General features: G+C 38.2%; 1 protein-coding gene across 1 annotated transcript; it reads right to left on the bottom strand.

Moving 5' to 3' along the window:
- Positions 1–545: 545 nt before the first annotated feature.
- EXOC1L (exocyst complex component 1 like) lies at positions 546–12,835 on the bottom strand. Its single transcript, XM_016207387.2, has 3 exons — positions 12,697–12,835; positions 6,506–6,636; positions 546–874 (listed from the first exon to the last, which is right to left on the bottom strand). The coding sequence occupies exons 1-3, from the start codon at positions 12,815–12,817 to the stop codon at positions 608–610; spliced, it is 519 nt and encodes a 172-aa protein (XP_016062873.1). The 5' UTR covers positions 12,818–12,835; the 3' UTR covers positions 546–607.
- Positions 12,836–13,454: the final 619 nt, after the last annotated feature.

The following is a 13,454-nucleotide window of genomic DNA, read 5'->3' on the forward strand; positions in this document are numbered from 1 at the left end:
TCCCCCTCGTCAAAAAATCAGTTGACCATAGGTGATGGATTTATTTCTGAACTCTCAATTCTATCCCATTGGCCTATATGTCTATCCTTATGCCAGTACCACACTGTTTTGATTATTGTAGCTTGGCAGTAAGTTTAAAAATTGGAGATTTTTCAAGATTGTTTGGCCATTGGGGCCCTAACATATGAAATTGAGGATTAGCTTTTCCATTTGTGCCACACAAAAAAAAGCATTGGAATTTTGATAGGGGTTGCAATGAATCTGTGGGTGGCTTTGTGTAGCACTGACATCCTGACGATATAAAGTCTTCCTATCTATGAATACGGGATGTCTTTTCATACATTTAAGCCTTTTAAGATACTTCTTGATACTCTTTAGTAAAATACTAATTTAGGCAAAACCATCCGATTCCTTCCAAAGTTACCAAGGAACACCTAGGCAAAATCCCAAATGTTGAATGATTGCGTTAAAACACATTTCACTGCAATTCACAAAGCATCACTTTATTTTCATATAAAGAACAGTCACTGATGAAGGGGGGAAAAATCTACCAATATTTACTTAGCCATTTTCATAGAATACTGATGAAAGAAAATGGTATGCATCTTCAGAGTGGCAGGGGGCACAGGGACAGACACAGCAGATTGAAGGCATAAAAGCATATTCTCATAAGAACCAAGCAATCCTTGTTGTTGGAGGACCAAAAGGAATCGTCATCAATGTAAGTAGAGTCAAAGTTCACGATCTGTAAGTCCTTCTTAAGGTACGCATGGTTCAGCTTATTTACAGTTCGAGCAAAGGCATATTTAGAAGCACAACTATATGCTTCCAATCTGTACACTTTCTTGAAGTGCAGATCAAAAAATGGGTTGTCCTACAAGAGAAAGAGACATGATTTTGTTTGTAGTCAGGAAAGTAAATTTCCTGGATTCTCTCATATTCTTTTGTATACGCTTATTCATTATAAAGTGTTAACACCAAACATATTTCCAAAAGCTGCACATGAGCTTTCCAAAGCTATTTGCTTCAAACATACTGCTTCTAAAAGGAACCATAAGGATTATTTTTGAAGCATCTGTGATTTTTCAGTCATACGAGTAAAACATGCCTCAGAATGTACAGTTATCAACTCTTCCCGGGGTCGTGAATTTGAGAGGGTGGGTAGGGATGGAGAAAGACTCGGACTTCTGGAGCAGAGAAAAGGCTTCTCCTTTTCTCCACTAGGAGGCTGGTTCCTGTGCTAGTCCAAAGGCAGAAGGGGAGACGCAGGAGGGCCAGTTAGCTGCGGCAGACTACAGATCCCCCACCTGCTGACTTAATAGCAAAGAATTATCTTGAAAGTTAATAACAAGGGTCATTAAATCATTGGACTGAAACGGAAAATATTACTAAAGACTGTCTCTTATTGGATTGCTCTAGGCTTTTGTTACACTTCCAGTGGAGATGTTTTGAGAAGAAGCAGACATCACATGTGATATAAGAAGTCCTTTATGTTAACATAATACTTGTTACTGTTACTAATAACAGTAACAACAACGCCTTGCATTTCTAAAGCTCTTTTCAGTTTACAAAATGCTTTCACATTCATTATCTGCTGAACTCCTCACTTTCCTTGAGGGCAGAAGGTTTGAATTATTTACCTTTGTGTTCATGGCAACCACTAGGTTCTCAACAAGTGTGTGTTGAACTGATCTGAAGTAGTCCTATAAAAAAGAAGTGGCCGTAAACATTGCCCTTTAACTGACAAGGGGGCAGAGAGACCAAACAAGAGTGTGAGGAACTTGTTGCCATGTAGTGTGTAAACATTACATACAACTTAGGTATTCGCAATTTCTTTTTTAAATGGAAAGATTCTTGCACAAGGCAGGAAAAAGAAGATGGCTTTTGAAGTTAAACAACCCTTTTGAGTTTCTGATGTAACCGAGGACAAAGTATTTACATGTTCTGACCCTCTTTTTTGATAGTGTTGCTGTGAGGCTTACAAGAGATTAATCATATAATTGCACAGTATGGAGCTTAATAAATGATAGTTCCCTTTCCCAAATATGCCCCCAAAGATTGTGATGCTGGTGAAAATACCACCTTGCTTTATACCATTAACAAAATTTTAAAACAAAACAACACTTTTTAAAAAGAATGTCCAAGGGTGATGTGATTTTAAGTGCAGTGATCCCTTAGTCACACCTTGTGAATTTTTCCCTAGGTGTCATAATTGCAGCTTGAAAGACACTTGTGCAGAGAATCTTAATAAAAGGAAATCATGCCCATTCTATCACCAAACACTAATCACACGCCTTATGTAGTTTCCTCATTGAAACATTTGATTCCTATCATGTAGAAAATATCCTTCATGCTTTTGAGATACTTGGAGAGGATTTTTTCCTTTAGCCTAATAATTGAAGCCATAGCAGTCACGCCCAGAGAATGAATCCTTCCTTCCTTCCTTCCTTCCTTCCTTCCTTCCTTCCTTCCTTCCTTCCTTCCTTCCTTCCTTCCTTCCTTCCTTCCTTCCTTCCTTCCTCCCTCCCTCCCTCCCTCCCTCCCTCCCTCCCTCCCTAGGGTAATGAGTTTGAGAGGATTGGCAGGGATGAAAGAAGAGAATAAACCTACTTACAGAATTCTGCAGGGGAGAAAATGTTTCTCCTTTACTCCTTGGTGCCAAACACACCAAAATTTTAAAATAGGATTCCTCCCCCCTCCCTTACTCCCTCTCTCCCTCCCCCTCTCTCCCCCTCTTCCCCCCTCCCTCTCTCTTGGTAGAATTCTAGAACTAAAAGGGGATCTCACACAGCATTCAGCAATCTCTTGTTTATAGCTGGATAATAGTTTCCAGAGAGGTGAAGCCCAGCTCACACATGGTTATTGGCAGAGCCAGGGCAAGAACCAAGAGCTTAGTCAGCCTAACCCCATTTTCTGTTACATCGTTCTCCCCTGTTGCACCATGTCAGTCTCCAAATCCCCAAACATTTTGATTCTGCTTTATAAATTGACTTCCATTTTAATTCCTTTCCTTTTTAAAGTTGACAACTTTCTGGCTCGAATTGCTCTGTTTAAAACTGTATCACTGCGCCTGGCCGGGCGTGGCTCAGCGGTTGAGCATCGACCTAGGATCCAGGAGGTGGGGGCTCAGTTCCCGGTCAGGGTACAGGCCCGGGCTGTGGGCTCAATCCCCAGTGGGGGGCATGCAGGAGGCAGCCGATCAATGACTCTCTCATCATTGACGTTTCTCTCTCTCTCTCTCTCCCTCTCCCTTCCTCTCTCTGCAATCAATAAAGACATATTTAAAATAATAAAATTAAAATAAAACTGTATCACTCCTATTGAAAAAATATATATAAATGCTGACTTCTGAGGATTCAATTCCAAGAGGAAGGAGAGGTGGAAATTCCCAGAACAACTGGGGTATTTTTACTTTATCCATAGAAAAGAAATCTTTAAAAGAACTACTCTTTGGCTATTATAGGTTTTCTTCCGGCAATTTAATATTTTAGGCCCTAAAGTGATGAGAAAAATAGAAATAGTCAACTTTTTTGTATCTAGTTCACCATCAAAGATAATGATCTTCAAGGAGGAAAAATCAACATTGCCGGTGGAGGTAAAGGCCAGGAAGGCGAGGGCAAGGCAGAGTACAGCCGTTAGCTGTCAACAGCTCTGAACTGACAGGCTTGCTGAATACATCCTCAGACACCGAACAAACTTGTAGAAATAATTATGACATCATTAATATTTGAGAACTTGAGAAAAAAAATAAGGAAATGGTCAAAAAGAGGTGGGGATGGTTAATTCCTGAAACTACAGATAAGTGAACTAAATATTGATTTCTGATAAAATTTAATGCAGTAAAGAAAATTTGGCAAGTATATAAAAGTATAAAGAAAATAATTTTTAAAAATTTGTAATCCTATCACACAGAGATAATTGTTGTTAAAGTACTGGTTTGTTTCATACATACATAAATATATACATACATACCTATGTTATTTTAACCTTTATTAAAGTTTAAGGTTCAGATTTCAGTTTTAATAATATGACAGACTAAATATACAAAATGAGACTATTATAGAAAAATTTTATATTTAGCTGACTTTTTAAAAACGTGTTAAATGGTGAATAATTGTGTTCTGAGGTATTCTTTTGGAAACATGATTTGTGTGGGTGTGTAAAATATTCCAGCATATTGATATGCAATAATATATATTTAACTATTTCCTAAATATTTCCTAACATTTATGTAGGATGTATTGTCAGAAAAATGCTACATGAGTACCTTGGAAAGAGGGCAATGAAATCCTGCATGCTTTTATAAGAAGTGATGCTAAACACACCAAATTTTGAAAATAAGATTCCAAGGTGATAAGTCAAGATAATAGCAGGTAGCATATATTGATTTCAGTAAAGATCTTAAGGACAAAATTTAGGTATTCGGACTGAATAATTAATTAAATAGGGCAGAATTAAGGGCTTATGTGTGTCTAATTCTCCATTGCAGCCTCAGAGCCTGGCAGGGCCTTATATATACCATAAATTCTCAATAAATGAATGAATGAATATATGTGAATTTGTAGAGATGTTAAACAAGCAGTCTACACAAGGCAAATTAATAGATTTCTGGGTAAAGTCTAGCTCTACTACTTAATAGCTATGTGACCTTGGTAAGTCAACTAATCTCTTTAAGGCTCCTTTTCCTCATCTGTAATAGAATTTAACTCATGTGGGTTTTGTGATGATTATGTGGAATTCTACTGGAAGGATCTTCCTGTGGTTCCAGGAACCTAACCAGAGTTTACTAAGTATGAGATGGTAGCAGGTAGTGGAACTACTACTAGTAATAATAGTAGTAGTAATGATAACCTATCAATTACCTAGAGGTATGCACTTAGCCCTGCCTGCTTCATCATTTTTATTACTGACTGGGATGAAGTCCTAAATGTTGTGCTCATTAAATATGCATCATATTACAGTGAATATTTAAAAAACATAGTATTAGAAGATTTGATAGGTGGAAAGAATAAGCCAGACTAAGAATATGGTATTTAGTAAGATTAAGAACAAATGAGTTTAATTTCTAATTCATCCAACAATAACACAGATATTTACTGAGTGCCTAACATATGTCTGGTTGAAGGTGACAGTAAAAGATGAAAAGTCATGGTCCTAGTTTTTTAGAAGTTTTCCATTCAGAGAAGAGACAGAAAAAACCAACAATTGCAGTTTGTAGGATTATGGCTATAACACATTTGTATCCATAATTCAATGGGGGGTTGGGGGAGGGAGACATGAGTATGACTTTACCCAATGGAGAACCTGGGAATGGGGTGAGAGATAGAGGCGACTGGGCTTTCTAAGCTTGAAGAGTCAGTAGTTAAGGGCTGTGGGTATTTAAAATTTCAAATGGGATTACCAGAGATAAAGAAGCCAGATCGCCAAGGACCTTTATTTAGACTTTATTCTATGTAAGTAGAGGGGATGGCAGGTCAGAGTAAGTGGCAATTCATGCACAAAAGACTTAAATTTCAATTAAGTGTTTAATAGTATAGGGAACCCAGACCAAAGGAAATACAAACTAGTCACCTAAGTCTAAAGTATTGCATTTTATTCTGGACTAACAGGAGCATTCCAGAAGAGAGAAAATAGTGGAGGACGTTGAAGCAATGTCATGGCAACAGATAACACCCGTGCTACTATCTCTTAGTGTTTGTATTGTCCTGCATATTATCTAATGTGACCTTCATATGAGAGTTATTTAAAGAATGAAATGGCTATATTTAACCTAGAAAAGAGAAAACTTTCGGGGACATTATAATCATCCTCAAGTATAGGAAAGGCTGCTATATGAGAGGAGGATTGGATTTATTCTGAATTGGTCCAAATGGCAAAACTAGGACAGATGGGTGGAACTTTTGGTTAAGCACACATAGGAAATTTAAACATAAAGCATGGCAATTCAGAAACAGAATGGACTTCCTCATGTGGTAATGAGTTCTCCTTCAGCAGAAGAATGCAAGGAGACTAGGAAAACCACTTGTCTCATGGTCAAGTGGAGAGATTGGAGTATATATCCTTTCCCTGCCTTTCAATGTTAAGGTTGTAGGATTTCCAAGAATTATTGATCCCTCTGGAGGGCCAAGTGGTTAACTGACAGTAAAGTTTGAAGGAGAAAAGGGAAGGCATCCCCAAAACTTATGGAGGAAGTCGAGGTGGGGAGAGAGTGGCGGTGGAAGCATCATATATATTTAAAGTTTCTGAATTGACTGATTGTGTTTAACCTGTTAAGAAGCCCTTGGGAAAGATGCTTTTAAATATAATAGACAAAATTCAAATTTAAACTTATCAGAACAAAACAAAAACCCCAGTACATCATCCCAGTAGATTAAACTTTACCACTTAAGAAAAATATGTCATCTTAACACTTAATTGCATGCCAAGAATACGTGAAGTAGGATATTGAACATAAAGATCTCCAACTTATCGATCCCACATCTCCCTTACAAAGTGTAACACTCACAGTATCTGCTTCTTTTCCATCAATCATCTGCAGATCATTCAAAGACCACTTTTTTGTTACTTCGTATTTTTCATCTAAACCTGTTCTGTAGTGTTTCACCATAATTATTTTCACTTCTTCATTTTTGGTCACTGTAGGACAGAAAAACACATAGTTTACATAAACTCTTAGTAGATAATAAATTATTCATCATCATACTTTTCAGTATTTATGAACCCCTTTTTCATATAATGAGCTTGAACCTACATTATATCTGCACCCCATTTATGAACCCTGATGCATCTGAACCTTCACAAGTATGCCCCCAAATTGACTCAATGTGTTAACTTTATTTTTGCTACATTGTGGTTACCTACTGCCACAGTGCCTGCCAGGTGGAACCCTGAGCTGTGTGCTTTCAGCTGTGAGCTCCGTGGTGGGGGATGGGGTTCGACTCAGGGCAGGACTAAGAGGCTTAGCGTTAGCATGTAGCCAGTGCCAATGTTTACCAGAACAAGTTGGAATTTTAATTTATGGCAATATAAGTAAGTGAAGTCAGGAAAGTAAACAATTCTGCTTACACAGCAACACAGTGTTAAAGAGTGACCATGAAAATACTACTGTGTACACTTTCTTCTAAAGTCATTGTGAGATTTTAAAAAATTTATTGTTTTTAGGGAGGGAGGGAGACAGGGTAGTACCTGGTTTATAGTAATTGTTAAAGTGTTTCGTTTTGTTTCTTTTAAGAGACTATTGTAACCCAGGCATAGGATGTGGGTTATGGAAATAGAAGGGGCAGATCCAGGTAAGACTTCAAATGAGGCGTTGATGAAACTGGACGAAAATCATAGAAGATGGAAATCAAAATAAGAAAGCATGAAGGGGGAAATGGTTGGGTGGAATAGTGATCTATCTCAGAAGAGAAGGAGATGGAAGTTTATAGCTTAAGAATGGAGCTATGGACTTGGGATTTTTCTGTGTGGACAGGTTTGCAAGACTAGGTGTGCAGGGAAAAGAGCAGAGGAAAGAGGTGAGACAGAGTGCAGAAGAAAACCTGCCAGCAGAGTGGTCCGAGAAGGGGCCACTGGAAAAGAGACAAGCCTAGCACTGCAATGCTATGGAAATCGAGAGGATGGGAATTTCAGAGATTTGGAGACAATAGCGTGAGGTCACTTCGTTAGGTAAAGCAAAAGTTCAGTCCAGGCTCTGAGTCTGACTTGGGGAAGATCACTGATTTCTTCTCTGAGGACAGTTTCTCTAGAACAGTGAAGGCAGAAGACAGCTTGCAGAGGGCTCCTTCATGCACTAACACTGGGTGCATCCTGTCTGCCAGTTCCTGGGCTAGGTAGGATTAAAAGGAGAAATAAGAAGACACTAAAGCTATGACTTAGATCACAGATGCCAAGAGTTCGGAAGAGGAGGGATTGTATATTTGGGGGACCAAGGGAGTGATTGAGGGCCATGTCATGGAAGGGACCTAGAGCAGAAGACCTTAACCAAGCGTCAAGAAATGGCTCAGAGTTTAGAAATTGTGTGCAAAAGTTGGTGGGTGCGTACAGAAGGCTCGCCTGTGGACAAACAAGGCAGTTGTGTCTGTGGACAAACAAGGTGGTTGTGTCTGTCCAGACAAAGGCTCTACTTCAGAACCAGAGGACGAGGCTCTTGTTCTGCCTGCTGCCTCACTCACTACTTAGGGGGTGAGAGAGAATGGGGATGGGAGCAATAACAGGAGACTGTATGAAAATGTAATTTGGAGCAAATTCCACTGCCTCATCTACATGTTATGATAACCAGCTATTTAATTATAGGCCCACCGATTCATTAGTTTGATAAACGTTTGGGTGCCCTTTTGAATAAAGACTTGTGCTAAGTATTAAAATAATGATTTCCCATAAGGCGCTGTTCCTGCTCTCCCCAAGATTACAGGGAGTGGGGGCTTCACGAACAAAACACATGATCTCTGTAAATTATATAAATGTCTAACCACTATGCTGTACACCTGAAACTAATATAAAAGCTTTACAAACTTGAATAGGGCTAGTGGATTAGTTGATAGTGATGGGTCAGTGTTAACTTCCCGATTGTGATGGTTGTACTGTGATTGTATAGGACAGTGATTTTCAACCGGTGTGCTGTAAGAATTTTTAAAACATGCAGTACCTGACTATTTAATCAGGGGCACTGACCTCTTTTCCTTAGATTGTCAAATAAAAAAAATGAAAACAACCAATACAATAGCCATCCAGTGTGAATGAATAAAAATTATACCTTGTTTTTTGTCAAATCAGAAAAAAATGTATTTTTTGGTGAGCTGCAGAATTTTAGTAATTAGTTTATGTGTGCCATGAGATGAAAAAGGTTGAAAGTCACTGATGTAGGAGAATGTCCTTGCCTGTAGCAATTAAACACTAAAGTTTTAATGTGGGCATTGGGGCAACATGTTGCCAATTTGCTCTCAACTGTTTCAAGAGTAATGTTATTTGTACTATTATTGTTACAACTCTTTAGTAAGTTTGGGATTATTTCAAAAGAAAAAGAAAAAAATTACGTTTTAAAAAAAACACATGATCACAGTGCTGTGAGTGAGGCAAGGACAGGGCAATTAGGGACATGGAGAAGGGACGCCTTCCCCCACCTGGCGGTTGGGGAGAGCTTCTTGAAGGAGGTCATCTGAGTTGTAAAGGACAGTGGGAGTTAGAATGAAGGAAGGGGTAGAGGGAGTTCTGGAACAGCATGTGTAAAAGCATGAAATACTTGACACTTTTGGGTCATTATAGATATTTAGTATTGTTGGCTTGAAGTGTGAGGGTGACTAGGTGGTATGAAGGAAGGTAGGAAAGAGCGAGTTAGTCTAGAATGTTAGATGAAAAAGTTCAGATGTTATCCTGAAGGCTATGTGTAGGGGGGACTGAAGGGGGGACTGTCACCAAAGGATTTTAAGTAAATAGATAGGAGGAGCTTTAAATTTTAGGAAGTTTTTTTTTTTTTTTTATAGCAGTTTTGTAAAGGATGGGTTGGAGGGATGGAATGGAGAAAGCAATGTTAAGAAGGTAGGATCTACCAGTTACCAAGTTTTTTTTTTACATTAAAGGTCACTGTCCAGCTAACACCAAACTAAGAAAATTAGAACATGCTTTAAGTGTTAAGCTTTTGGTTCAATGATGCAGCACAGAGACAGTCCAGCCTCCTTAATTTGGCAAAATAGCCTCCTCTGGAGCCAATGAGGCTCCAAGATTGTCTTTAGCCAAGAGTCAAAGAAACCTACTCAGGCTGGACTGGGCCCAATCCCTAATTCCCACACTTGAGCTGTGCTGCCAGCCAAAATTAAATGGCCATATTCACATTAATGGAGTGGGAAAGTGGAAACTTATCACATTGTCTTAAAAAAGAAATGTGTTTAGATAGTCAAAATGTTCGAGAGCTGGTTTCAGTCATATCCGAGGTGACATTGAATAATTATTATTTAGTGCGTAATATCTACAGACCTAGGGAAATTCAGAATGAACCTGCTCCAGTTTTAATATTTTAGTTAGCATTTTCAGAATTACAATCTTAAATCATGCCCACCATTTGTTTTCACTTTTAACTTCAAAATAAACATTGTTATTAATAACTGCCTCTATTACCATGATAAAATAGTCACTGTTATTTATGAGGCTAAATGAAAAGAAGATTGGCCAATTGAACAAATGGAATTTGTCAGAATAGAGGAAAAAGTAGCTCATGAGGAAGCTGCACAGCAACACTTTAAATAAACAAATGACTTATTTTACAACCCTAGTGTTATATAATTGTTTTCATCATTGAAATTAAATGATAGGGGAAAACTACCATGAATTATCAAAGACAAGAAGCGTCCATGAAAATGTTTCAATGTATTGATGATGTCTTAGGGTCAGTGAGAATGCTATTATTGATTTCATCAAAAAAGCACTTTTTATATAATTTTTTTTTTCTAGAAATATTTTATAAAATCAATTTTGGAGCTATACTGGGTACTATAGATTGAATGTTTGTGTGTCCCCGCCAAATTCATATGCTAAAATCCTAACCCCCAGGGTGACAGTATTAAGAGGTGGGGGGTCTTTGAGAGGTGATTAGGTCAGGAGGGCAGAGCCCTCATGAATGGCATTAGCGCAGGTATAAATCTGGAGTTATTCGCCTCAACAACTGTGATCTGACCTGTTTGATTCACATCAATGGAAATTTTCTGAGTAAAGCATGGTCAAAGATTTAGGACTGTCAAGCATCGCATTGATTTTGCCTTAAATTACTCTTCTGTCTAAATGTATTTGAAATGGTCATAAAGAGATGTTGATGTTACATTTGGGGAAAGTGCTTTCAGATTGATGGATGCGATATAGAGGAGAGTTGTGAAAAGTTAGTGAACTAATATGATTTATAATCTTATCTTTTATCTGGAATATCACAATTCTGTCTTCTCTTCCTCACACCTGAGAGGATCTTGTTTTTCCTTGCTTCTTACATGACAGAATCATTGCATTTTACTAATGACAGTGATCACCTACTTTTCGTGATCATTTTCCAGATGAGAAAATTGAACCTTCAAGGGGTTACCTTCACACATGTTAATAATGCCAACCCCTTGACCTTCCAATCCTACTTAGAAGGAATCATATCATTTATGAAAAGAGGCAGCAGGTGACCCCAGCCCACAGTGTCTTTCTCAGAACTCAAGGATACTGGGGCGGGGGGCTGGATCACACCCATATCCAAAAATTTAATTCTAGGAGACTTTTTCCCTCTTAGCTAGAACAAGTTTAGTTCATTATATAGTTGGAGGGAGGCATACATTTTTGTGATTATTTTTATGTTTTTCTTTAAAAACATTTGTATATTAATGTACATGATGAGTAATTAGCTTTATAAAGTAGGATCTCAATAGGTACAAAATTATTAAATGTTAATGTTAGAATAAGCATATTCTCTAATGTATTAGGTCAAAGTAATTTAAGATTTGATGGTTATGATATAATACAGTTTCTAAAATTGTTCCATTTGACTTCTTTCTGTACTTTGAATACTTTTCCTGGGCCGGTTAAGCTTTTTACCTTGTTGAAATGCCAAGTCCTCACACTTTGTATTTATATATAGCAAAACATGCTAGGTAAAGTGTTAGATGTATATATATCACTCTTTATTATTGAGTAAATATTATACTTACTAGGATTGACAGAATTTTAGAGTTCTTAACAGTTTAAAAAAGATGTTTTACTTCCCTTGCAGTACCCCCTCTGGACACCTTTAGAAAGTGCTTCTAAGCCAATTACCAGGAAGGGAATTATAACAAGTTTGTTTTTTGAAAATGCTGAGGTAGGTGCCTTATAAGGAAAATCCACAATGAACTCTTAGAGGTTCTAAGCTCTTTCCTCCTAAGCCCATCGAAAGTATTAAAAGGCATGGACTGGGAAAGGGAATGCTGTATATTGAATTCAATAATGGCACCAAGTATTTCTGCCTAAATTCAGCACAAAAATTACCAGTTAGGCAAATCATAAATTAAGTGCAAAAGCCTGTTTCTACCTTTAGACAATTTTCATGAATTTTAAAACCACGGGAGGAAATATTTTAATAGTTTAGAGAACATTCTCTTCACCTTAAAGTTCCATCTTCATGAACTAATTTCTACCATCAAAGTATTATTTCTATGAGCATACTTCGTATAAGAGAAAAAATTTTAAAGACCATTCTCTATTTAAAATAAGCCCTCAGAGGAAAATCTAAGATCTTTTTTCTTTCCTAGCATGCAAAGAGAGAGCCCTAGTTGTCCAGACTAGTTGGAAATGGAGCTGTATAACTCAATTTTCCAATGTATTTAAAATATACAGAGAGCTCTCTGTTGCATTCTAAAAAAATGAGCTCTTCCACAGTAAAACTATGTGCCATGCAAGTGAATTACATAAAAGATTGAAGACCAAATAATCAAATCAGGAAAAGTACATACCCAGTTTCATTTCTGAACAATTGGCCAACATATTCTTAATACAATATTCTTTTCTGTCTTCCATTTTAGCACTTAAAAAATTCTGTAGCATCCAAATTCTTAAACTGAGCATAGTTAAGTCCTATCACTAAAAGATACACATGCTTTATTACATAGGAAAATAAATAAATACAAAATATGTCCCTCTATCACCCAAGCATCTTGGGGTTATTTACGTTTAGAAATGATAACAGAAAGAGCATATTACCTGACACACAGAGGTAATACCTGTCCTGGACGGAGAACTCTATTTCGATAAACTCGTACAGATTCTGCGAGAGTGGCTTAAACAGTTTCTTCTCCAAGTCCTCCTTTACCAATGATGACATTTCCTCCAGTTCCACTTGGCCTGATACCTTGGCTCAGGCTCACCCGTTCTCTCCTCTGGCTGCCTAGATTTCTTGTTTTCACTCCTTAGTGAGTCCTGCCCACCTCCCAGCTCTCACTCTCTTAACATCTTGCTCCTAGCCCGACCCAGGCTCCCCGAGCACTCCCTGCGTGGCCAGACCCCTCGCTGCGGAATCTGCTCAGCGGCAGCAGCAGCAGCAGCCAAAATACAGCAGCAGCTCCAGCCCCACCGTAACTCCTCAGCGTCCAGGCTCGAGCAGGCTGCTCTCGGGAGCTCTCCTGTGGTTTGTTGATGGGGAACATATTTATGAACACCAGCAGATGTACTTGTGGAGTCCCTGATTAGTCTTGTGTGGCAGCCTTTCCCCCCTTCCCAAGACTTTGCGGAGGAAGACCACTCCTTCAGCTTGATTCCATTCTATAAATCAGCTGCCTGGCTCTATTGATTGGGGTATCTTCCATTAAGAACTTTGTTATCATCGGCAAGAGAAAAAGCGTTTGCTCCTGACACTTCCAACAAGTCTCTTTCCCTCCTTTGTTTCCCCTCCTGCAATTCATTCAGACCTTTGCTTTTTTTGAGAGAGTCAGCACCAATTCCTGGGTCCAAATTATTTTTAA

Source organism: Miniopterus natalensis, chromosome 1 (assembly GCF_054644295.1).
Source record: "Miniopterus natalensis isolate mMinNat1 chromosome 1, mMinNat1.hap1, whole genome shotgun sequence".
NCBI classification, from domain to species: Eukaryota; Metazoa; Chordata; class Mammalia; order Chiroptera; family Miniopteridae; genus Miniopterus; species Miniopterus natalensis.